Genomic DNA, 26,843 nt, shown 5'->3' with positions numbered 1-26,843 from the left:
TGCTCATGGGCAGAAAAGCAGAATTTTCCACCTTCATTTTGGGGATTCGAACCAGCGACCTTTCCGTTACTGGCCCAACACTCTTAACCACTAGGCTAGGTGAATTAGCGTGTCAGGTTAGGAGACGGAAGTTAGGGTTAAATTTAGCTACAATGCTACAGTTGTCAACAACTGTTGTCCCCAACGCAAAAGAAACTGCCATTGAATTCTTACACTGCTCGGTCGAAGACAGTACAGCATGAAGACAGCCTAAAACTGCTTCTACAATAGAAATCCCCGATCACACTTGTATGCGATATCATGGCGACGTTGTCTAGCTAAGCTCATGCGTAGAAACACGTAATCGGGTCTAACGGGTAGTCTCGCGCCAAACTACGCATGTGCAAGCCGTCACCTCAATGGCATTCCTTGTCACTCTCACGAGGTTGAAGTAATAACAAGCTCAAATACTTAAGACATTGACTCGAATTTAGGTTGTGACTTTAGATTTCGAGAAAATTCACAACTAACGAATACCCTATCACTTCTCTCATTGACTTATCAAACCGCAAATGGTCTGTTTGGTCTGTTTCTCAAGCGTTACCGGAAGTCTTGCGATGTTGCGCATCTGGGTTTAGAAACTCTGTGGCTCTATGTTCACAACATTCTTCAGAAACTAACGTCTGTGGGCGTGGCGAATCGTTTGACCGGAGCAAGGAGTTTGCTTAGCCAGGCAAGCGATTCGATAGATCAACAGCGGACGACGAGCTCTATTTTATTAATTAATGTCAACGGTTACGGAGAAACCAGAGGCAGAGAAGAAGCGAAGAGAGAATCTGTGAATGGTTGCAAAAAAATGAAACATTGTATCCGCATATTGTCTCTTCCATGAAATGTGTGTGCAACTACAGTGAGCAGTAGAACGTTTCACTGACAGCTCAGCGGGTTATATTGTTTTGCTGGATATCCCGCGCCTTGGTGGGGATTTTAGGAGACTCCAGAGAAATGTGTCGAAGGTAAGATGCCAATGGCATTTGTCTACGTGGTTGTTTTCGACTCTCCCAGTGATCTTCATTATATTTACCTCCTATCGTGCGTGTGTGACTGTCAGCTGACACGTAGTTCCTGGCAGGTCGATATAGGCCTACTGGACTCGAGGTGGGCAGGAAAGGGGGCATATAAGGAAAGAAGAGAACGAAGGCAGGGGGAGTTATTGTAGTTATTGTGAGTTGACTGATACAGGTATCGTCATCCGTAGTTTCTCATTACCAAAAACAGTATAAAGATCAGTCTTATATATTGTCATGGCCATACAGTTGTGATGCATTTGAACATAATCCCAAATCGGCTACATGCCAATATTACAATGATTTTGTTTGCATGATAGTAAATAATAGATGTAAAAAAACGAGTCATTGTTTGCTAACGTTATAACATGGTTACAACACGTGATGTCATGCATCCAGTGCTGTTTCTTATTGTCTACTGTAAACTCCAAGCTGACATTAGACCCCTCCCACGTGATTCCCACATGATGTTGAACAACACCACCCCCCCCCCCCCCCTCTCTTTCCCCATGGATGGACTCACCTTATGAGATGAGCTCCAATGTTTTCCCCATAGCCAATATAACCCCTGTGTATACTTTGTTTTTGTATGCAGGCCTATGTCAGTGTGCTCATTAAACATAGGCGAGTTGCAGGTAACCATGGATCAGAAGATCCTTTGGTCATGTAGTGTATGTGGACACCTGCTCATCCAACATCTCATTCCAAAATCATGGGCATTGATATGGAGTTGATCCCCCCCCTTCGCTGCTATAACAGCCTTCACTCTTCTGGGAAGGCTTTCCACTAGATGTTGGAACATTGCTGCGGAGACTTGCTTCCATTCAGCCACCAGAGCATTAGTGAGGTTGGGTACTGTGGTTAGGCGATTAGGCCTGGCTTGCATTCGGCGTTCCAATTCTTCCAAAAGGTGTTTGTTGAGGTCAGGGCTCTGCGCAGGCCAGTCAAGTTCTTCCATGCCGATCTCGACAAACCATTTCTTTATGAACCTTGCTTTGTGCACGGGGGCATTGTCATGCTGAAACAGAAAAGGGCCTTCCCCAAACTGTTGCCACAAAGTTGGAAGCACAGATCGTCTAGAATGTCTTTGTATGCTGTAGCGTTAAGATTTTTCCTCACTGGAACTAAGGGGCCTAGCCGGACCCATGAATAACAGCCCCAGACCATTATTCCTCCTCCACCAAACTTTACAGTTGGCACTATGCATTGGGCCAGGTAGCGTTCTCCTGGCATCCACCAAACCCAGATTAGTCCATCGGACTGCCAGATGGTGAAGCTGGCGCGACAGACATGGCAGCTCTGCTTCTAGCATCTAACAAACTTAGCATTATTATTATTATATAAAACTCTGGGAGGAAGAAAGGTTGAGGTGTATGATTGATCATGATTAACTACTCATGGTGTGATTGTGATAACATACAGGAACTCAATACCTTTTGTTCACCCGACCTAGAATACTTCATAATCAAATGCAGACCGTATTACCTCCCAATAGAATTCTCTTCAGTTATAGTCACAGCCGTGTATATTCCCCCTCAAGCCGATACCACAACGGCCTTCACGGAACTACTCTGGACTTTGTGCAATCTGGAAACCACATATCCTGAGGCTGCATTTATTATAGCTGGTGAGAAAGCAAATTTGAGGGAAATACTACCAAAGTTCTATCAACACATTGCCTGTAGTACTCGCACTTCAAAAACTCTCGACCCTTGTTACTCTCCCTTCCGTGAAGGCTACAAGTCCCTCCCCCACCCTCCCTTTGGCAAATAAGACCACGACTCCATTCTGCTCCTTCCTTCCTGTAGGCAGAAACTCAAACAGGAAGTAGCCTTGCTAAGGTCTATTTAATGCTGGTCTGACTAATCGGAATCCATGCATCAAGATTGTATTGATCACGAGGACTGGGATATGTTCCGGCTTGCTTCTGAGAATAACATTGCCGTTTACACTGACACGGTGACTAAGTTCATCAGGAAGTGGATACGGTAGTTGTTCCCACTGTGACTATTAAAACCTACCCAAACCAAATCTGTGGATAGATGGCAGCCTTCGCACAAAACTGAAAGCGCGAACCACAGCATTTAACCATGGTAAGATGAATGGGAATATGGTTGAATACATACAGTGTAGTTATGCCCTACGTAAGGCAATCAAAAAGGCAAAACGTCAGTACAGTGACAAAGTGGAGTCGCAATTCAATGGCTTAGACACGAGACTCCAGACAATCACGGATTACCAGCCACATCGGGAAAACCAGCCACATCGCGGACACTGACGTCTTACTCCCCGACAAGCTAAACACCTTCTTCACCAACTTTGAGGACAACTCCGTGCCACCGAAGGTGGCCCATAACCAAGGACTGTGGGCTCTCGTTCTTATTGGCCAACGTGAGTAAGACGTTTAAGCATGTTAACCCTCGCAAGGCTGCCGGCCCAGACGGTATCCCTAGCCGTGTCCTCAGAGCATGCGCAGACCAACTGGCTTGAGTATTTACGGACATTCACCTCTCCCTATCCCAGTCTGCTGTCCCCACATGCTTCAAGATGTCCACCATTGTTCCTGTACCCAAGAAAGCAAAGGTAACCATCCAAGTCACGGCCTTTTCTCCCCACTATCATCCAGAAGGTGAGGTCAGTACAGGTGCATCAAAGCAATACCCCATAATGACAAATCAAAAAGAGGTTTTTATATATTTTTTGCAAGTTTATTACAAATAAAAAAAACTGAAACCCTTTACTCAGTACTTTGTTGAAGCACCTTTGGCAGCAATTACAGCCTAGAGTCTTCTTGGGTATGACGCTACAAGCTTGGTACACCTGTATTTGTAGAGTTTCTCTCAATCTTCTCTGCAGATCCTCTCAAGCTCTGTCAGGTCGGATGGGGAGTGTTGCTGCACAGCTATTTTCAGGTCTTCCCAGAGATGTTCGATCAGGTTCAAGTTCAGGTTCTGGATGGGCTATTCAAGGACATTCAGAGATTTGTCCCGAAGTCATTCCTGAATTGTCTTTGTGTGCTTAGGGTCGTTGTCCCGTTGGAAGGTGAACCTTCTCCCCAGTGTGAGGTCCTGAGCGCTCTGGAGCAGGTTTTCATCAAGGATCTCTCTGTACTTTGCTCCATTCATCTTTCCCTCGATGGTGCCAAGTTTCCTCCAGACGTGATGCTTGGCATTCAGGCCAAAAAGTTGAATCTTGGTTTCATCAGATCAGATAATCTTGTTTCTCATGGTCTAAGAGTCCTTTAGGTGCCTTTTGGCAAACTCCAAGCTGGCTGTCATGTGCCTTTTACTGAGGAATGACTTCCATCTGGCCACTCTAACATAAAGGCCTGATTGGTGGAGTGCTGCAGAGATGGTTGTCTTTCTGGAAGGTTCTCCCATCTCGATAGAGGAACTCTAGAGCTCTATCACAGTGTCCATCGGGTTCTTGGTCACCTCCCTGACCAAGGCCCTTCTCCCCCGATTGCTCAGTTTGGCTGGGCGGCCAGCTCTAGGAAGAGTCTTTGTGATTCCAAACTTCTTCCATTTAAGAATGAATGAGGCCATTGTGTTCTTGAGGATCGTCAATGCTGCAGACATTTTTTGGTACCCTTCACCAGATCTGTGCCTCGACACTATCCTATCTCGGAGCTTTAAAGGACAAATCCTTTGACCTCATGACTTGGTTTTTGCTCTGACATGCAGTGTCAACTGTGGGACTGTCACGGTCGTCATAATGAGGAGACCAAGGCGCAGCGTGATAAGCGTACATAACTCTTTTAATGAAAAGAACGAACACTGAACAAAACTATACAAAACAACAAAACGAACCGTGACGCTGTATGTGCAAACAGGCAACTAAACATAGAATAACAACCCATAAACTATCCAAGGAATATGGCTACCTAAATATGGTCCCCAATCAGAGACAACGATAAACAGCTGCTTCTGATTGAGAACCAATCTAGGCAACCATAGACATATATAAATACCTAGACCAGGAAAAATCCATAAACATACAAAAAACCCTTGACAATACAAAAACTACACAAACCACCCTTGTCACACCCTGACCTAACCAAATAATAAAGAAAACAAAGATAACTAATGTCAGGGTGTGACAGGAGACCTTATATAGACAGGTGTGTGCCTTTCTAAATCATGTCCAATCAATTGAATTTACAACAGGGGGACTCCAATCAAGTTGTAGAAACATCTCAAGGATGATCAATGGAAACAGGATGCTCAATTTCGATTCTCATAGCAAAGGGTCTGAATACTTAAATACTTAAATAAACAACGTATTTCTGTTTTGAATTTGTTATCAATTAGCAAACACTTAAAAAAAATATATTTTCACATTCCCAAGGCACTGTACATTGTCATGGAATCACTGATCACTTTAATAAAGGATAAGCAGTTCATTCACTCGGACAAAATAAGCTAGTAGGTCCCAATCATAAGAATTCAAAAACACAACCATTAGGCTAAGCATTACCCAATTGAAACTAGTACTTCCCATTGCAAAAAACGTAACTTCTTGCTATTGTACAGTGGCCTGTTCAAGAAGGCAGATGTTTCCATACATTTTTGGAAAAATGGTCCCACTCATTACAGGCCAATGTGATTGGTGGATTCCACCATCACTCCAAAATTTTGCTATAGCACAGTTGAATGGCAGATGCCTTATATCAAGCATCTGATGGCCTAGCCAATGGCTGACTTAGCTAGGTAGATTTATCTCCCCAGGGACCACCCAAGAAAAATCCTGATTGGATATTTTTTTTAATATTCGATGTTAACACTTTCCTTTTCTAACAAAAACTGAAGAGATTAAATCAGAACATCATTGAAAATAATTATTAATATTTGTTATTTTATAAATCCTTAGCCCTCATTGTTCCCTACTGTGTTTGGGTGAGTCATCATTTATGACGAACTAATCATCCTCCCGTCTTCTTTCCAAGATGGCGTAGCAGTGGGGATGTCTGTTTTGATTGTCTTGTCCCGTCCCTTGTATATATTGTTTTTCTTCATATATATTTTGTATATACTTGTATTATTTTTTAAATCTCACTTCAACCAGGAGGCCTTTCTAATCAACCTGACCTGGGTATCCTAGAAGGATATTGACCTCATCCCATCAGTAGAGGATGCCTGGTTGCTCTTCAAAAGTGCTTTCCTCTCCATCTTAAATAAGCATGCCCCATTAAAAAAATGTAGAACTAAGAACAGATATAGCCCTTGGTTCACCCCAGACTTGACTGCCCTTGACCAACTCAAAAACATCCTTTGGCATTCTGCATTAACATCGAATAGCTGCCGCGATATGCAACTTTTCAGGGAAATCAGGAACCAATATACTCAGTCAGTTAGGAAAGCAAAGGCTAGCTCTTTCAAACAGAAATTTGCTTTCTGTAGCACTAATTCCCAAAAGTTTTGGGTCACTGTAAGGTCCATGGAGAATAAGAGCACCTCCTCCCAGCGGCCCACTGCACTGAGGATTGGAAACACTGTCACCACCGATACATCTACGATAATCAATCATTTCAATAAGTATTTTTCCACGGCTGGCAATGCTTTCCACCTGGCTACCCCTACCCTGGCCAACATCTCAGCACCCCTGCAGCAACACCTCAGCCATGCTCAAGGTCCTAAACAATATAACCACCATCGATAAAAGACAGTACTGTGCAGCCGTCTTCATCGACCTGGCCAAGGCTTTCGACTCTGTCAATCACCGCATTCTTATCGGCAGACTCAATAGCCTTGGCTTCTCAAATGACTGCCTCGCCTGGTTCACCAACTACTTCTCAGACAGAGTTCAGTGTGTCTAATCGGAGGGCCTGTTGTCCGGACCTCTGGCATTCTCCATGGGGGTGCCACAGGGTTCAATTCTCAGGCCAACTCTTTTCTCTATATATGTCAATGATGTCGCTCTTGCTGCTGGTGGTTCTCTGATCTACCTCTACGCAGACAACACCATTCTGTATACATCTGGCCATTCTTTGGACACTGCTAACAAACCTCCAAATGAGCTTCAACGCCATACAAGACTCCTTCCGTGGCCTCCAACTGCTTTTAAATGCTAGTAAAACGAAGTACATGCTCTCCGATTGCTGCCCGCACCCTCCCACCCAACTGTCATCCCTACTCTGGACAGTTCTGACTTAGAATATGTGGACAACTACAAATACCTAGGTGTCTGGTTACACTGTAATCTCTCCTTCCAGACATTAAGCATCTCCAATTGAAAATGTAATCTAGATTCGGCTTCCTATTTCGCAAACAAAGCATCCTTTACTCATGCTTCACTCAAGCCCCCAACATTCTACTCAGCAAACTGGGTGTAGTCTATCACAGTGCCATCCATTTTATTACCAAAGCCCCATATACTACCCACCACTGCGACCTGTATGCTCTCGTTTGCTGGCCCTCGCTACATATCTGTTGCCAAACCCACTGGCTCCAGGTTGTCTATAAGTCTTTGCTAAGTAAAGCCCCGCCATATCTCAGCTCACTTCACAATAACAGCACTTACACGGAACCCAAACCGGCTGTGCGTATGCGCCATCGTGCATAAATATATTTTGTCCCCCCACACCAAATGCGATCATGACACGTAGGTTAAAATATCAAAACAAACACTGAACCAATTGTATTAATTTGGGGACAGGTCGAAAAGCATGAAACATTTATGGCAATATAGCTAGCTAGCTTGCACTTGCTAGCTAATTTGTACTTTTTAGCTAGCTTGCTGTTGCTAGCTAATTTGTCCTGGGATATAAACATTGAGTTGTAATTTTACCTGAAATGCACAAGGTCCTCTACTCTGCCAATTAATCCACACATAAAACGGTCAACTGAATCGTTTCTGGTCATCTCTCCTCCTTCCAGGCTTTTTCTTCTCTTGACTTTATATTGCGATTGGAAACTTTCATAAATTGGGTGCATTACCGCCACTGGCTTCATTCGTCTTTCAGTCACCCACTGGGTATAACCAATGAGGAGATGGCACGTGGGTGCCTGCTTCTATAAACCAATGAGGAGATGGGAGAGGCAGAACTTGCAGCGCGATCTGCGTCAGAAATGGAACTGAATTCTATTTTAGCTCTTGGCAACGCAGACGCTCGTTGGTGCACGCGAGCAGTGTGGGTGCAATAATTGAATAACATAGATTTCTAAATGTATTTTGCAATGCTCGCACACGCGACCCGAGTGGTGTAGTCAGCCTGTTACAGTTGACTGGGGCAGCTCTAGCAGAGCAGAAATTTGACAAACTGACTTGTTTGAAAGGTTATGAGGGTGCCACATTGAAAGTCACTGAGCTCTTCAGTAAGGCCATCCTACTGCCAATGTTTGTCTATGGAGATTGCATGACTGTGTGTGTGTCAGTAATGGTTGTGGCTGAAATGGCCAAATCGACTAATTTAAAGGGGTGTTCACATATTTTTGTGTATATAGTGTAGCTAGGCCAAATCTCTTGCCACTTCTGTTTGTTAACATAACAATTGATGTGTACCCATTACAAAATATACCCAAGCTCTTATTACCTTATGTAAGAACCGTAGCCTACTTATTTCATGCAGTATATTCATATTGTACCCATCCCATCCATCTTAAAGTCATATCAATTATTTTATCCATCATTTTAGTGAAGTTACTCTTATACCATTTTTTCTGAGATTTCTTGTGAATGTACAAAGACAGCCTCAGTCTAGAGTGGTTGTTAACCATAAGTGATTACATGTGTCAGTAAGTGCAAGTCTGTGTTGTGTGTGTGTGTGTGATAATGGTCTTATGTGTATTGCTAAATGCCTACTGGGCAAATGCAGACATTCCAGGAGTGAATGGGATAGCACAGGCCCACAGCTGCTGTACAGAGCTACAGCTGCTCTGTGCTTTCTGACTGAAGCTGTCTGACTTCCTAGGCCTTCAGTGACTACACTAGAAATGATGCACTCTGTATAGCACAACTGTTACTATATACGTATTTAGTCAAGGTTGACACTACATCAAACTTTCTCTCTCAGAATCATACATATTTTTGAAGTAACATATGATATACAATACCAGTCAAGAGTTTGGAAAAACCTACTCATTCAAGTGTTTTTCTTTACATCAAAACCACATATGGAATCATGCAGTAACCAAAAAAGTGTTAAACAAATCATAATATATTTTATATTTGAGATTTGTCAAAGTAGCCACCCTTTGCCTTGATGACAGCTTTGCACAATCTTGGCATTCTCTCAACCAGCTTCAGCTTGAATGCTTTTCCAACCATTTTGAATAAGTTCCCCCATATGCTAAGCGCTTGTTGGCTGCTTTCCCTTCACTCTGCGGTTGGGTTGAGGTCGGGTGATTGTAGAGGCCAGAGCATCTGATGCAGCACTCCATCACTCTCCTTCTTTTTTCTCTCTTTTTTCTATAGGGGTGGATCAGCTTAATATTGCGGAAAGATTGTTGCTTCCATCAATGTAATTGTCTGCATAATTTCCAATCCCCCATCTTTTTTTGGTAAATATATATATCCATATACATACACGTACATATATATATATATATATATATATATATATATATGTACGTGTATGTATATATATATATATACCTATATAGATATACATACAGTGGGGCAAAAAAGTATTTAGTCAGCCACCAATTATGCAAGTTCTCCCACTTAAAAAGATGAGAGAGGCCTGTAATTTTCATCATAGGTACACTTCAACTATGACGTGCTTCTCCACCTGCATTGCTTGCTGTTTGGGGTTTTAGGCTGGGTTTCTGTACAGCACTTTGAGATATCAGCTGATGTACGAAGGGCTATATAAATAAATTTGATTTGATTTGATTTGATGACAGACAATTAAAAAAAAAAATCCAGAAAATCACATTGTAGGATTTTTAATGAATTGATTAGCAAATTATGGTGGAAAATAGGTATTTGGTCAATAACAAATGTTTTCTCAATACTTTGTTATATACCCTTTGTTGGTAATGACAGAGGTCAAACGTTTTCTGTAAGTCTTCACAAGGTTTTCACACACTGTTGCTGGTATTTTGGCCCATTCCTCCATGCAGATCTCCTCTAGAGCAGTGATGTTTCTGGAGACTGGCTAGGCCACTCCAGGATCTTGAAATGCTTCTTACGAAGCCACTCCTTCGTTGCCCAGGCTGTGTGTTTGGGATCATTGTCATGCTGAAAGACCCATCCACGTTTCACCTTCAATGCCCTTGCTGATGGAAGTGCGTTTTCACTCAAAATCTCACGATACATGGCCCCATTCATTCTTTCCTTTACACGGATCAGTCGTCCTGGTCCCTTTGCAGAAAAACAGCCCCAAAGCATGATATTTCCACCCCCATTCTTCACAGTAGGTATGGTGTTCTTTGGATGCAACTCAGCATTCTTTGTCCTCCAAACACGATGAGTTGAGTTTTTACCAAAAAGTTATATTTTGGTTTCATGTACTGGCTTAAGCAGGGGGACACGTCTGGCACTGCAGGATTTGAGTCCCTGGCAGCGTAGCGTTACTGTTGGTAGGCTTTGTTATTTTGGTCCCAGCTCTCTGCAGGTCATTCACTAGGTCCCCCCGTGTGGTTCTGGGATTTTTGCTCACCGTTCTTGTGATCATTTTGACCCCACGGGGTGAGATCTTGTGTGGAGCCCCAGATCGAGGGAGATTATCAGTGGTCTTGTATGTCTTCCATTTCCTAATAATTGCTCCCACAGTTGATTTCTTCAAACCAAGCTGCTTACTTAATGCAGATTCAGTCTTCCCAGCCTGGTGCAGGTCTACAATTTTGTTTCTGGTGTCCTTTGACAGCTCTTTGGTCTTGGCCATAGTGGAGTTTGGAGTGTGACTGTTTGAGGTTGTGGACAGGTGTCTTTTATACTGATAACAAGTTCAAACCGGTGCCATTAATACAGGTAACGAGTGGAGGACAAAGGAGCCTCTTAAAGAAGAAGTCACAGGTCTGTGAGAGCCAGAAGTCTTGCTTGTTTGTAGGTGACCAAATACTTATTTTCCACCATAATTTGCAAATAAATTCATAAAAAATCCTACAATGTGATTTTCTGGATTTATTTTTTGTAATTTTGTCTGTCATAGTTGAAGTGTACCTATGATGAAAATTACAGGCCTCTCTCATCTTTTTAAGTGGGAGAACATGCACAATTGGTGGCTGACTAAATACTTTTTTGCCCCACTGTACTTTTTTTTTGAATATACCTTTATTATTCCCCGCAAACCCTACCACCCTTCCCCCAATTGCAGTAAAATAATAAAAAAACACTTAGACTTCTACCTTCAGTTTATACATCTTATTCACTCTCCTTCTTGGTCAAATAGCCCTTACACAGCCTGGAGGTGTGTTGGGTCATTGTCCTGTTGAAAAACAAATGATAGTCCCACTAAGCGCAAACCAGATGGGATGGCGTATAGCTGCAGAATGCTGTGGTAGCCATGCTGGTTAAGTGTGCTTTGAATTCTAAATAAATCACAGACAGTGTCACCAGCAAAGCACCATCACCCCTCCTCCTCCATGTTTCATGGTGGGAACCACACATGAAAAGATAATCCGTTCACCTACTCTGCATCTCACAAGACACAGCGGTTGGAACCAAACATCTCAAATTTGGACTCATCAGACCAAAGGACAGATTTCCACCGGTCTAATGTCCAGTGCTTGTGTTTCTTGGCCCAAGCAAGTCTCTTCTTCTTATTGGTGTCCTTTAGTAGTGGTTTCTTTGCAGCAATTCCACCATGAAGGCCTGATTCACGCAGTCTCCTTTGAACAGTTAATGTTGAGATGTGTCTGTTGAACTCAGTGAAGCATTTCTTTGGGCTGCAATCTGAGGTGCAGTTAACTCTAATAAACGTATCCTCTGCAGCAGAGGTAACTCTGGGTATTCCTTTCCTGTGGCAGTCCTCATGAGAGCCAGTTTCATCATAGCGCTTGATGGTTTTTGCGACTGCACTTGAAGAAATTTTCAACGTTTTAGACACTTTTCGGATTGACTGACCTTCATGTCTTAAAGTAATGATAGACTGTTGTATCTCTTTGCTTATTTCAGCAGTTCTCGCCATAATATGGACTTGGTCTTTTACCAAATATGGCTATCTTCTGTATACCCCCCTACCTTGTCACAAAACAACTGATTGGCTGAAACGCATTAAGAAGGAAAGAAATTCCACAAATGAACTTTTAACAAGGCACCTTTTAATTTGAATGTATTCCAGGTGACTACCTCATCAAGCTGGTTGAGGGAATGCCAAGAGTGTGCAAAGCTGTCATCAAGGCAAAGGCTGGCTACTTTGAAGAATCTCAAATATAAAATATATTTTGATTTGTTTGTTTTGGTTACTACATGATCCCATATATGTTATTTCTGTAGAAAATAGTTTAAAAAAATATTTAAAAAATTCTGGAATGAGGTGGTGTGTCCAAACGTTTGACTGATACTGTATATTACATTTCCTTCAGTGACAGGGGTCAATCAACTAAGTTGGGTGAAATCTAAAACTTGCTATACAACTTTCAACACAACAGCATCTCTTCTCTGATCCTCTTTCCAGGTAATCTCCAGTCACTCACTTACCACCCCTCATCCCCTCTCCCAAACCCACCCTGCGATGATGTCGTCACCCTCTGTGGCCACCCCCTTGACAACGTCCCCCCCCACCCTCCGCCCCTCCTCTGCCCTAGACTCTCTCTCCATGTCCTCTCTACTGTCCGGGGACCTAGAGGATGAGATGGGGGATGGAGAGGGGGAGGAGGGGGGCCTGGGGGACCTGGAGGTGAACCCGTATGATGGCTTGCCCTTCTCGTCACGCTACTACTCTCTGCTGGAGGAGAGGAAAACGCTTCCCTTGTGGAGCCTCAAGTACCGCCTGCTGGAGCACCTGGAGACGCACAGCATGGTGGTGGTCAGTGCCCCCAGTGGCACAGGCAAGAGCACACAGGTAAGAGGCATGTAAAGCACATACAAACACGCACACAGGTATAGGCACACACATTAGCACTGGTGATGAAGAGCCCAGAGAAAGCAAAGGTGGGGAAACATGCCAAACATACAGGTAGGCATAGGATGCACACATTCACACTCGTACACACATATGGCTAGGGACCCTCCAAATGTACACAATATTCAGACACTGAAGATAGACAGACCGCTGAACTAACTCAAGCAACTAAGCACACAGGCTATCATGCTATACACACTGACTTTGTGTGCATATCAGTCTCTCACTTAGTCTACCTCTTTCTCTCTCCCAGGTGCCCCAGTGGTGTGTGGAGTATGCCCTGTCCCATGACTTCTCTCAGGGCTTGGTGTGCTGTTCCCAGCCCTATGCTGTGGCTGCAGCGAGTCTGGCCCTCAGGGTGGCTGATGAGATGGACCTGAGTCTGGGCCTGGAGGTGGGCTACTGGGTCCCCCACGACGATGGCTGTACCCCTGATACACTACTTAGGTGAGGAGAGATGTAGACACCCAGGTGTGCATGAACATTGGCGCATGTGTATGTACACACACATACTACATTGGTTCAAGCTTGGGTACACACACACCACCCAATCTGATGGCACGTTTCGTACTCATCTTCTTTGATCTCATTTATCCACCCTCTTTAAGCTCTCCCCGACCTGGGAAAGAATATTGTAGTTCTTGTTTCCTCCTCTGAGGTTTACAACAGTGCAAGACAATAGGATTAAGGGATGGGGTCGTTTCTCTCCCTGATCCCCCCCCCCCCCCCTTCGCCCTCTCTCTCCCCCCTCCCTCTCTCAGGTTCGTCAGTGACTCACTGCTCCTGGGGGAGATGATGTCGGACCCCCTGCTGCGTCAGTATGGGGTGCTGGTGGTGGATGAGGTCCAGGAGCGCACTGTGCCCTCCGACGTCCTTCTGGGCTTGCTGCTGGACGTGTGCTGCCAGCGCCCCGACGACCTCCGTGTGGTCCTCCTCACCGACCCCTCCCTTGCCTCCAGCCTCGCCACCTTCCTGGGTGAGGGAGTTCCGGTTCTAACGCTGGATGAGCCTGTCGCGGATGACGACCGGCCCGCCAGAGATACACCCTACACAGAGACAAGGAGGAGGGCACCGGTTGTCGTGGAAACGGTGTACAGGGATCCTGGAGGGAGGGAGTCTGCGGCAGCGGCATGTTACATGGTGTTGGATCTCCACCGCAGGGGAGAGGAAGGGGATGTCATGGTCTTTCTCTCCAGTGCCCAGGTAGATGCGCACACACACACACACACACACACACACACACATTATACTAAATATATATAGCTAGTCTCATCAACTACTGGGGCAGTTTTTAGTCTTATCATGTCATTAGACAATAGATGCCCAGTAGTCCTACTGCTGGTAACGCAGAAATGGTTCAGAAGGCTAAGTGGGTTACTTTGGGTCGAGTTAGTTAGGATTAGTTGGTGCATGCAACAGCAGACTTGTGGTATTATTTTACCTCACGGGCCACACAGTATATGAATATATTATGAGTTAAATGTAAGTCGTTTTGGATAAAGTGTCTGCTAAATTACCTTCCTTTCTATCCCACCTCTTCTTGTCAGTTTCTGCTAGACTTCCTTCTACATGTAAATCCCTATTGAACTGTGTTGTTTCTTAATGCCATCTTCCTTGTCTGTTGTTGCCTCTCACCCTGGGGACAGAGAAACAGGGGCACTGTAATCTTAGACTACTGAATGGCACCAGTGTGGGTCAGGTGTCCTGTTTAACGCATCCAGAATACACATACAGTTGAAGTTGGAAGTTTACATACACTTAGGTTGGAGTCATTAAAACTCGTTTTTCAACCACTCCACAAATTTCTTGTTAACAAACTATAGTTTTGGCAAGTCGGTTAGGACATCTACTTTGTGCATAACACAAGTCATTTTTCCAACAATTGTTTACAGACAGATTATTTCACTTATAATTCACTCTATCACAATTCCAGTGGGTCAGAAGTTTACATGCACTAAGTTGACTGTGCCTTTAAAGAGCTTGGAAAATTCCAGAAAATTATGTCATGGCTTTAGAAGCTTCTGATAGGCTAATTGACATAATTTGAGTCAATTGGAGGTGTACCTGTGGATGTATTTCAAGGCCTAACTTCAAACTCAGTGCCTCTTTGCTTGACATCATGGGAAAATCCAAAGAAATCAGCCAAGACCTCAGAAAATAATTGTAGACCACCACAAGTCTGGTTCATCCTTGGGAGCAATTTCCAAACGCCTGACTTACCACGTTCATCTGTACAAACAATAGTACGCAAGTATAAACACCATGGGACCATGCGGCCGTCATATCACTGAGGGAGACGCGTTCTGTCTCTTAGAGTTGAACGTACTTTGGTGCGAAAAGTGCAAATCATTCCCAGAACAACAGCAAAGTACCTTGTGAAGATGCTGCCGGAAACAGGTACAAAAGTATGCATATCCACAGTAGAACGAATCCTATATCGACATAACCTGAAAGGCCACTCAGCAAGGAAGCCACTGCTCCAAAACCAACATAAAAAAGCTAGACTACGGTTTGCAACTGCACATTGGGACAAAGATCATACTTTTTGGAGAAATGTCATCTGGTCTGATAGAACTGTTTGGCTATAATGACCATCGTTATGTTTGAAGGAAAAAGGGGAGGCTTGCAAGCCGAAGAACACCATCCCAACCGTGAAGCACGGGGGTGGCAGCATCATGTTGTGGGGGTATTGAAGCAACAGGGTGTGGTGATAACATAGTGGCAGTGTGTGTGTGAGAGAAGTGGGTGTGAATATGTGAGCTTTGCTGCAGGAGGGAGTGGTGCACTTCACAAAATAGATGTCTACATGAGAAAGGAAAATGATGTGGCTGTATTGAAGCAACATCTCAAGACATCAGTCAAAGCTTGGTCGCAAATGGGTCTTCCAAATGGACAATGACCCCAAGGATACTTCCAAACTTGTGGCAAAATGGCTTAAGGACAACAAAGTCAAGGAATTGGAGTGGCCATCATAAAGCCTTGACCTCAATCCTATAGAAAATGTGTGGGCAGAACTGAAAAGTTTGTGTGAGCAAGGAGGCCTACAAACCTGACTCAGTTACACCAGCTCTGTCAGGAGGAATGGGCCAAAATTCACCCAACTTATTGTGGGAAGCTTGTGGAAGGCTACCCAAAACATTTTACCCAAGTTAAACAATTTAAAGGCAATGCTACCAAATACTAATGAAGTGTATGTAAACTTCTGACCCACTGGGAATGTGATGAAAGATATAAAAGCTGAAATAAATCATTCTCTCTACTATTAATCTGACATTTCACATTCTTAAAATAAAGTGGTGATCCTAACTGACCTATAACAGGGGATTTTTCCTAGGATTAAATGTCAGGAATTGAGAAAAACTGAGTTTAAATGTATTTGGCTAAGGTGTATGTAAACTTCTGACTTCAACTGTACATGCCGTGCAGAGAGAGAGCACAGAGCCCCATCATATTCACATCCACTTCTCTCACACACACTGCCACTATGTCAACATCACCACACCCTAGCTCCTCGCCTAATTCCTGGATATGGTTTCAAATCCTGAGGCAGACCAGGACTTCAGTACAGTAGTTGATGCCAAGGCTGCAAAACACAGAGCTAGCTAGCTAGCCAGGAGGACGGATCTGGTTAAGACTCACTGTAAACAAAGTAAACAAGGACACAGATAAGCACTGTCTGTTTACGGAGAGGGAAACAAAGAGGGAGGGTGCGAGAGGGGGAGAAACATGAGAAAGTAGAATGGGCACAGGGACAGAGGTCCCAATACGCTCAAATAGATAATTTAGTAACTTTTTAAAACAATGTTAACCCATTGGTTTAGCTAGCTTAAGTAGAAGAAGCCATTACAAAGTATGGAGACTTTACCAGGGCAAGGAGGCAGTGGGTGGGGTAAGGGCAAAGATGAGAAGGTTCCACTCTTCCCCTTTAAATTCCCTCTGTGCCCTATGTGCAATCCCTTTAACTGGTTAGCGTAGCCACTCCCACTCTCCTGCCATATGGAGGGAAAAAATGATAGCCTTGGAGGGGCAGAGTGGAGAGAGGAAAGAGTGGATGCATTTGGGACCATGTGTACCTTACACACTACATTTCACTGCATGTAGGTAGCTTAAATAGCATGTTTTCATTTCATTTATATTACTCTCTCTACTTGTCCACTCATTCACTTTTTTATGGCTGGACAACCTTTAGAATGCCAGGACTTAACATTTCTCAAGAGGTTGACTAAGTGCCCAGGATAGGACAGTATGTATTCTCAAACCTTTCTTCTCTCTCCTCCTCTCTTAGGAGATTGACGAGTGTGGCTCTCTGCTGGAGAAGGAGTCTGTTGCCCTGAGCCCTCAGCTGGGGACCCTCAGAGTTCTGCACCTCCACGCAGGCCTCGGAGGGGCTACCCAGCGCGTCTATGAAGCTGAGCCAGACGGGCCTTCTGGGGACACGGAGGGGTCCAATGGGTCTGAAGGACTGGAAGGGCCAGGGATAGGGGCGGGGATGGGAGCGAGGCGCAGGGTCATCCTCACAGACACCCTGGGGGAGGCCTCCTTCTCTCTATCTGGAGTCCGCTATGTCATAGACACAGGCATGCAACTCAAGACAGTGAGTACTCATTTATTAGAGATAGGAAGGAGGAGGAGTATGTGTGGCACTATCCTACACAGCGGGCACATATCAAATTTTATTAGTCACATGAAATGCTTACTACGAGCCTCTAACCGACCTAGCAGTTTCAATAATTACGGATAAGAATAAGAGATAAAAGTAACAAGTAAGTAAAAAGCAGCACTAAGAAATAACAATATAAACCGAGTCGGTACAGAGTCCATATGCACCGGTTAGTTGAGGTAGTATGTACATGTAGGTAGAGTAAATTAAAGTGACTACAGTTGAAGCCATCACGACCAGGCAGACGAAAATTCCAAATAGTATCCTTAAAGTTTGTAGAAACATGTCAAACGTTTTTTATAATCAATCCTCTGGTTGTTTTTACAATATATAATCGATAATATTTCAACCGGGACTGTAGCTTCTTCAATAGGAGAGATAGAGAAAATGTCTGCTCCAAGCTGTTGCGCATGCAAAACGCTGCTGGCACCCAGGCATACAATGACGTGATGTGATCTTTCTCACTTAGTTTCAGGCTTTTATTTGGAAAAATATGTCTAAAGACTGTTCACACCATGGGGAAGCCATAGGAAAAGGAATCTGGTTGAGATCCCTTTAAATGGAGCGAAGGCTGGCAATGGAACAGAGAGCTTTCAGGAAAAAACGGGTTGGATTTCCCTCAGGTTTTCGCCTGCAATATCAGTTCTGTTATACTCACAGACAATATTTTGACAGTTTTGGAAACTTTAGAGTGTTTTCTATCCTAATCTGACAATTCTATACATATTCTAGATTCTGGGCCTGAGAAATAGGCAGTTTCATTTGGGTATGTTTTTCATCCAAACATCAAAATACTGTCCCCTACACTCAACAGGTTAACATGTTGGTATTACAGACTCGGACAGGGAGAGGTTGAAAATGTCAGTGAAGACACTTGCTAGTAGGTATGCGCATGCTCGCAGTACACGTCCAGGTTAATCCGTCTGGCCCTGTGGTCTTGTGAATGTTGACCTGTGTAAAGATCTTATTCACATCGGCTGCGGAGAACATGATCACACAGTCTTCCGGTACAGCTGGTGCTCTCATGCATGTTTCAGTGTTATTTGCCTTGAAGCGAGCATAGAAGTAGTTTAGCTCATCCGGTAGGCTCGTGTCACTGGGCAGCTCTCGGCTGTGCTTCCCTTTGTAGTCTGTAATGGTTTGCAAGCCCTGCCACATCCGACGAGCGTCAGAGCCGGTGTAGTACGACTCGATCTTAGTCCTGTATTGACGCTTTGCCTGTTTGATGGTTCGTCCGAGGGCATAGCGGGATTTCTTAGAAGCTTCTGGGTTAGAGTCCCGCTCCTTGAAAGCGGCAGCTCTAGCCTTTAGCTCAGTGCGGCGGCTGTCTGTAATCCATGTCTTCTGGTTGGGGTATGTACGTACGGTCACTGTGGGGACGACGTCATCGATGCACTTATTGTTGAAGCCAATGACAGATGTGGTGTACTCCTCAATGCCAATGCCATAGCAAAACAGTCCTGTAGCTTAGTATCTTCTTCATCGGACCACTTTTTTATTGACCTAGTTACTGGTGCTTCCTGCTTTAATTTTTGCTTGTAAGCAGGAATCAGGAGGATGGAATTACGGTCAGATTTGCCATGTGGAGGGCGAGCTTTGTATGAATCTCTGTGTGTGGCCACAATAATCACAATGCTGCATAACCTCAATAGACTATTGAGGTGCACCCAGTCCCAGTGCCATGCATAACCTCCCACTCTTCCTGCCTTCGTCTCATAGGTTTACAACCCTCAAATTAGAGCGGACTCCCAGGTCCTGCGTCCCATCAGCCGGCAGCAGGCAGACATGCGGACGCAGAGGGTAAACGGTGACCAACCAGGTAGGTTAAGGTCAATCAAATCTGTTGTAAGAAATCATCGTGGACAGAAGGGACATACAAAGCTGTTACGGGACTAATTTCCTCCTTCCTGCATATTCTTCTGAACCCTCTCTCCTGTCCCTACAGGTCTGTGTTTACGTCTGTACCCCCAGGCTCTGTATGAGGAGGGCATGGCGGAGACCCGCAGCCCGGGGGTGGTGGAGGAGAACCTCAGTCACCTGGTGCTGCTGCTCAAGAGGCTGGACATCGCCGACATGGGCCAGTGCAAGTTCCTAGACAGGCCTGGTAAGGAGGGCCGTGCGTCATCTAGCTATTTCAGCCCTGTTTCCTTTGAATGAATAAAGTGCACCTTGAACCAGACCTGGGTTCAAATACGTGTGTTTTTGAGTATATGGTATTTAAAATACTTTTTTCTTTGTATTTGACTATTTTCAATTACACTGCACAAAAACAAGTACTTTTATTTCAGTATTTGAATTGGTTATTTGTAAAAGCCAAATAGTCTACACAATTGTATTTTCAAATGCTTATTTCAAATACTATTTTCTAATACCTAGCTTAAATGTATTTGACTCAGTGTATTTGAGTATTTTCAAATACTTTCCAAGTGTATTTGCAAATACATAAAAATATTCAACTACTTGTCTTTTCAAATAAAATATATCTGAATACTTACTTTGAATGTATGTAAAAAAAGTATTGAGATTTGTTTTAAATGCATTTGAACCCAGGTCTGCCTTGCATTCATGGGATTCATGTAGCATTCATGCTTTTACTAGGTGTCTTCTACTTTGTGATATCAGGCAAAATATAAGATCTTTCCATATCTGTCACTTTCTTCAACCCTCCCTCTCTGTTTTATTCACTCTCTCCCCCCCCCCCCCCAGCTCCAGAGGCTCTGATGCAGGCTCTAGAGGACCTGGACTACCTGGCAGCACTGGATGATGATGGGAACCTATCTGAGGTGGGCATCATTATGTCAGAGCTGCCCCTGGAGCCCCCTCTGGCTAAGGCCCTCATCGCTGCCTGCGAGTTTGACTGTGTCAACGAGCTGCTCACCATCGCTGCCATGCTCACAGGTACACACTGCACACACATACACTGTCCAAGGTGCTTAGTACTGGCTGTAAAATGAGCCTTTACTAACCCTTTTTACATGCATTACAGAATATTGCTTTGTTTTGTTTCTATAACTTAACTTCATTTAAATTCTCCACCTGTGTGTGTTCCCAGCTTCCCCCTGCTTTGTGACCCCCACACCCCAGAGAGAGGAGGCAGCAGCCACTCACAGACGCCCCCTGTTGCACAACGAGGGAGACCACCTCACCCTCATCAACATCTACAACGCCTACATACAGCGTGAGACCATATATCACACACACACTCATGGATCTACACACATAGGCATGGAACAGACATGCATTTCATACTATCTCTACTCCTTGAATATTAATATGTGTGTTTCTCTGATTAATATTTTAGACAATGAGGATGATGCCTGGTGTACTACCAACTTCCTGAACCCCGCCGCATTACGATTGGCTGTGGTGATCAGGGCAGAGCTGCTGGAGGTGATGCAGCGAATAGAGTTGCCCGTCTCGCCTCCTTCCTTTGGTTGCCAAGACAACTGCACTAATATCAAGCGTGCACTCATCTCAGGGTTCTTCCTCAAGGTAAAAGGACTCATCAGTCCACTTCTCCATTTAAGATGTCATTTAGTTGGTACGTGTCTAACATTTGTTTTTGTCTACAAATATAGACCTTAACCTTTCTCTCTATCCTCCCCCTATTTCTTTCTCCTCTCTTTGTCCTTCTCTTACTGTCTGTCAAAATGTTCACATTCTCCTCTCTTTCCATTCTGGTGTGTCTCTCGCTGTCTTTTGCCGCCCCCCCAAGTCTCTCCAGTCCTTTCTGTATTTGTTTCCCTCGATCTCATTTGATTTAATCTTCTCCCTTCCCCTCTCCTCTCTTTTTCAGGTGGCTCATGATGTGGACGGCTCAGGTAACTACCTCCTGTTGACTCACCGTCACGTGGCTCACCTCCACCCCTTCTCCTCCTATCTGTGTCGCCGTCCGCGCCTCAACCCCCCCTCCTGGGTGCTCTACCACGAATTCACCATCTCCCATGACAACTGCATCTGCACCGCCTCCGAGGTGCACCCCCACATGTGAGTAACCCTAAAATGTTTTGTGCACTTTTGTTGTTGAGAAAATCCATGTACAGTTGAAGTCGGAAGTTTACATACACTTTGGTTGGAGTCATTAAAACTCGTTTTTCAACCACTCCACAAATTTCTTGTTAACAAACTATAGTTTTGGCAAGTCGGTTAGGACATCTACTTTGTGCATGACACAAGTAATTTTTACAACAATTGTTTACAGACAGATTATTCCACTTATAATTCACTGTATCACAATTCCAATGGATCAGAAGTTTACATACACTAAGTTGACTGTGCCTTTAAACAGCTTGGAAAATTCCAGAAAATGGTGTCATGGCTTTAGAAGTTTCTGTTAGGCTAATAGACATAATTTGAGTCAATTTGAGGTGTACCTGTGGATGTATTTCAAGGCCTACCTTCAAACTCAGTGCCTCTTTGCTTGACATCATGGGAAAATCAAAATAAATCAGCCAAGACCTCAGAAAAAATTTGTAGATCTCCACAAGTCTGGTTCATCCTTGAGAGCAATCTCCAAATGCCTCGATCTCCAAACGTACCACGTTCATCTGTACAAACAATAGTATGCAAGTATAAACACCATGGGACCACACAACCGTCATACCATTCAGGAAGGAGACGCGTTCTGTCTCCTTGAGATGAACGTACTTTGATGTGAAAAGTGCAAATCAATCCCAGAACAACAGCAAGGGACCTTGTGAAGATTCTGTCGAAAACAGGTACAAAAGTATCTATATCCACAGTAAAATGAGTCCTATATCAACATAACCTGAAAGGCCACTCAGCAAGGAAGGCGCCACTGCTCCAAAACCGCCATAAAAAGAACACCATCCCAACCATGAAGCACAGGGGTGGCAGCATCATGTTGTGGGGGTGCTTTGCTGCAGGACGGACTGGTGCACTTCACAAAATAGATAGTATCATGAGGGAGGAAAATTATGTGGATATATTGAAGCAACCTCTCAAGACATCAGTCTTTCAGAAGTTAAAGCTTGGTCGCAAATGGGTCTTCCAAATGGACAATGACCCCAAGCATATTTCCAAAGTTGTGGCAAAATGGCTTAAGGACAACAACGTCAAGGTATTGGAATGGCCATCACAAAGCCCTGACCTCAATCCTATAGAACATTTGTAAGCAGAACTGAAAAACGTGTGCGAGCAAGGAGGCCTACAAACCTGACTCAGTTACACCAGCTCTGTCAGGAGGAATGGGCCAAAATTCACCCAACTTATTGTGGGAAGCTTGTGGAAGGCTACCCAAAACGTTCAAGTTAAAATATTTAAAGGCAATGCTACCGAATACTAATTGAGTGTATGTAAACTTCTGACCCACTGGGAATGTGATGAAATATATAAAAGCTGAAATAAATCATTCTCTCTACTATTAATCTGACATTTCACATTCTTAAAATAAAGTGGTGATCCTAACTGACCTAAGACAGGGAATTTTTACTAAGATTTAATGTCAGGAATTGTGAAAAACTGAGTTTAAATGTAGATGTATGTATGTAAACTTCCGACTTCAACTGTAGATAGTGTGTAATGTACACTAACCCTGAACTTCATTGGGACATCCTCATAGTGGTGTCTTTTAGAGGTCGACCGATTAATCGGAATGGCCGATTTTAATTAGGGCCGATTTTCAAGTTTTCATAACATTCGGAGATCGGTATTTTGGGGCGATGATTTGAATAAAATTTAATAAAATGTGTACCTATATTTAACTAGGCAAGTCTGTTAAGAACACATTCTTATTTTCAATGGCGGCCTAGGAACGGTGGGTTAACTGCCTTGTTCAGGGGCAGAACGACAGATTTTCACCTTGTCAGCTCTGGGGATCCAATCTTGCAACCTTATAGTTAACTAGTCCAACGCAATAACGAACCACCTCTCTCGTGCACTCCACAATGAGTGCTGTTACGCGAATGCAGTAAGTGAAGGTAAGTTGCTAGCTAGCATTAAACTTATAAAAAAACAATCAATCATAATCACTAGTTAACTACACATGGTTGATGATATTACTAGATATTATCTAGCATGTCCTGCGTTGCATATAATCTGACTGAGCATACAAGTATCTAAGTATCTTACTGAGCGGTGTTAGGCAGAAGCAGGTGCGTAAACATTCATTAAAACAGCACTTTCGTGCGTTTTGCCAGCAGCTCTTCGTTGTGCGTCAAGCATTGCACTGTGTATGACTTCAAGCCTATCAACTCCCAAGATGAGGCTGGTGTAACTGAAGTGAAATGGCTAGCTAGTTAGCGCGAGCTAATAGCATTTCAAACGTCACTCGCTCTGAGCCTTCTAGTAGTTGTTCCCCTTGTTCTGCATGGGTAACGCTGCTTCGATGGTGGCTGTTGTTGTGTTGCTGGTTCGAGCCCAGGGAGGAGCGAGGAGAGGGACGGAAGCTATACTGTTACACTGGCAATACTAAAGTGCCTATAAGAACATCCAGTAGTCAAAGGTTAATGAAATACAAATGGTATAGAGGGAAATAGTCCCATTCCTATAATAACTACAACCTAAAACTTCTTACCTGGGAATATTGAAGACTCATGTTAAAAGGAACCAGCAGCTTTCATATGTTCTGAGCAAGGAACTTAAACGTTAGCTTTCTTACATAGCACATATTGCACTTTTACTTTCTTCTCCAACACTTTGTTTTTGCATTATTTTTTGTATTTTTTTTTTACCCTGTTTTCTCCCCAATTTCGTGGTATCCAATTGTTTAGTAGCTACTACCTTGTCTCATCGCTACAACTCCCATACGGGCTCGGGAGAGACGAAGGTTGAAAGTCATGCGTCCTCCGATACACAACCCAACCGCACCGCTTCTTAACACAGCACGCATCCAACCCGGAAGCCAGCCGCACCAATGTGTCGGAGGAAACACCGTGCACCTGGCAACCTTGGTTAGCGCGCACTGCGCCCGGCCCACCACAGGAGTCGCTGGTGCGCGATGAGACAAGGATATCCCTACCGGCCAACCCCTCCCTAACCCGGACGATGCTAGGCCAATTGTGCGTCGCCCCACGGATGTCCCGGTCGCGTCCGGTTACGACAGAGCCTGGGCGTGAACCCAGGGTCTCTGGTGGCACAGCTGGCGCTACAGTACAGCGCCCTTAACCACTGCGCCACCCGGGAGGCCCTGTTTTTGCATTATTTAAACCAAATTGAACATGTTTCATTATTTATTTGAGGCTAAATTGATTTTATTGATGTATTGTTGTAATTGTCATTATTACAAATAAATAAATACAAATTGTCCGATTAATCGGCATCAGATTTTTTTGGTCCTCCAATAATCGGTATCGGATTTGAAAAATCATAATCGGTCGACCTCTAGTGTCTTTACTTCCTTTTGGAATACTAGTCCTCTGATAAACAGTAAACTGTACTATCTGTCAGAGGATAGTGGTGCATACCAGGTTGTCTTTTGTGATCAGATCGCACAACGAGAAGCATTAAACTTCTCTGGAACCAGGTCAATATGATATAGCAATCTTCTGAGATATGCACATGTCATTACATTGAGGTAAACTAGGCATTTAAGTGCATTACTTTGATAACCTACTTTGGTAACCTTGGCCTATTAATGTTTCCTGTGCAGGTTGGTGGAGCTGGCCCCTCTGTACTACCTAGGCAACTTGCCGTCCAGCGAGGGACGGGACCTTCTGATGGAGCTGAGACAGAGTCTGCTGCCCCCAGAGGAGGTACAGGAGAGGGGCCCAGAAGGAGTCTATGACACACGCCACATTGAGGAACACTTAGACAGGACTGGAGATCCACGTAATCAAGACAGTACTGAGCTGTGTGTCATACAGTGACGGGAATGGTGTGGGCAACCAAAAGCAGAACCAAGGGAGGAGAACCTGAGAGAAGGGACTTGGATGCACTATGCAGGATACTCTCAAGTTTTACCAGGAATACACCATAGATCTATACTGTACTATTGCATGGACAGTTGTTGAGGGAGAGTACGTACAGTACACTATCCAGCCATAAAACATTGTATGGAGGCCGTTGTTTCAATCTGAGTGAATAAGGGCTCACCTACAGGTGTTAGTGACATTTTTCTTAAATGAGATTAAATGCATTATTTTTTTTTGCACATGAAAATGTGTGAGTTAAGGGCAATTTCAGACTGAACCTACAGAGTTCCTATAAAACAAACTGTATACTGGTATGCAAAGTAATATATATTGGGAATTATATATTGCCATGAATGTTGACTATTCTGCAAGAGTCCCTGATACTTCACTGAAGAGACAGTCAGCTGTCAATAAGTGGACATGCATTCTTTCAATGATGACTGGTGAGGTATGGCATTGATGCTGTCACTTCCAGGGAATTTGTGTTTTTGACTATTGTGGCACCAGCACCTATCTCTTCAGTAGAAACTATTGGTTGACCTAGGATCTCTCTGTCGAAGTGCCCAATCATAGAAGCTGACTTGATGTGGACTGGACATGTGATTCGCAGGACTCAGTTAGGTTTAAACAGGGCGATCTACCATTGTATGGAGCTTTAGAATCCAGTTTTTGTTACTGTTGTTCTTTGTATGCTAGTGGGTTTCCAATGTGTTGAAATAATATAATATTTTGTGTGTAAATCAAGGGTGTCGGGTCAGCCTCCCTCTATCTAATAAATATTTTAAATATATTTTGAACATGAAATGAAAGGTTTATCTGTTGAATTTAAGCTTGAAATGGTTAACTACTTCATGTTATACATTCAGCCCTTCAATTATTGAGGGACAATCTGTGGTTGGTGAAACATCGCATCCAGGTTTCTCACCCAAGTAGCATGGGGAATTTGGGAAATAAGTTCATTAGGATAGCATAATAAAAGTAGACATTTTGTTTCGTAAAATATGCCATATTTACTGCTGTTCAATGGCCTCCCATACGATGGCATAGTTGATATACCGCTGTTCAATGGCTTATAAATGCCTCATGGCAAAAGAGCTTGCCAGTTTGTAGTCCTAAAAAAATGAAATTAGTTACCACTGGTTTATTCAGCCATTCCTATGGGGAAATTAATGTAGAAATAATAGGGGGGTTGGATAAACTCGGTTAAGAGGCCTAGGAGATCTTATACGTTTTGTTTTATGAGTTACAATTATATATAT

At 43.8% G+C, this 26,843-nt stretch overlaps 1 protein-coding gene across 2 annotated transcripts; it reads left to right on the top strand.

Annotated features, from left to right (window-relative positions):
- The first annotated feature begins 645 nt into the window (after positions 1–645).
- Positions 646–26,388, top strand: LOC109873608 (ATP-dependent RNA helicase DQX1). Of its 2 annotated transcripts, XM_031809313.1 has the most exons (12): positions 646–995; positions 12,607–12,993; positions 13,307–13,500; positions 13,815–14,256; positions 17,339–17,647; positions 19,433–19,532; positions 19,659–19,817; positions 20,420–20,611; positions 20,766–20,891; positions 21,015–21,205; positions 21,510–21,700; positions 25,323–26,388. In XM_031809313.1, exons 2-12 carry the CDS (start codon positions 12,664–12,666, stop codon positions 25,537–25,539), a joined length of 2,451 nt encoding a protein of 816 aa, XP_031665173.1. In that variant the 5' UTR covers positions 646–995; positions 12,607–12,663; the 3' UTR covers positions 25,540–26,388. The 2 variants fall into 2 exon arrangements, with proteins under 2 accessions (XP_031665173.1, XP_031665172.1); XM_031809312.1 differs by having other exon boundaries at positions 664–995; positions 20,766–21,205.
- Positions 26,389–26,843: the final 455 nt, after the last annotated feature.

The sequence above is a fragment of the Oncorhynchus kisutch genome, linkage group LG29 (assembly GCF_002021735.2).
Source record: "Oncorhynchus kisutch isolate 150728-3 linkage group LG29, Okis_V2, whole genome shotgun sequence".
Lineage (NCBI taxonomy): Eukaryota > Metazoa > Chordata > Actinopteri > Salmoniformes > Salmonidae > Oncorhynchus > Oncorhynchus kisutch.
The sequence above is the reverse complement of the archived record's forward strand: the minus strand, read 5'-3'. Positions and strand labels throughout refer to the sequence as shown.

What these genes read in the sequence shown, in the direction of transcription:
- LOC109873608 (XM_031809312.1), top strand. Translation starts at nt 12,664, where the DNA reads ATGATGTCGTCACCCTCTGTGGCCACCCCCTTGACAACGTCCCCCCCC. An exon ending in GCACAGGCAAGAGCACACAG is followed by an intron (nt 12,994 to 13,306) that starts GTAAGAGGCATG and finishes TCTCTCTCCCAG; the next exon opens with GTGCCCCAGTGGTGTGTGGA. An exon ending in GGTAAACGGTGACCAACCAG is followed by an intron (nt 19,533 to 19,658) that starts GTAGGTTAAGGT and finishes CTGTCCCTACAG; the next exon opens with GTCTGTGTTTACGTCTGTAC.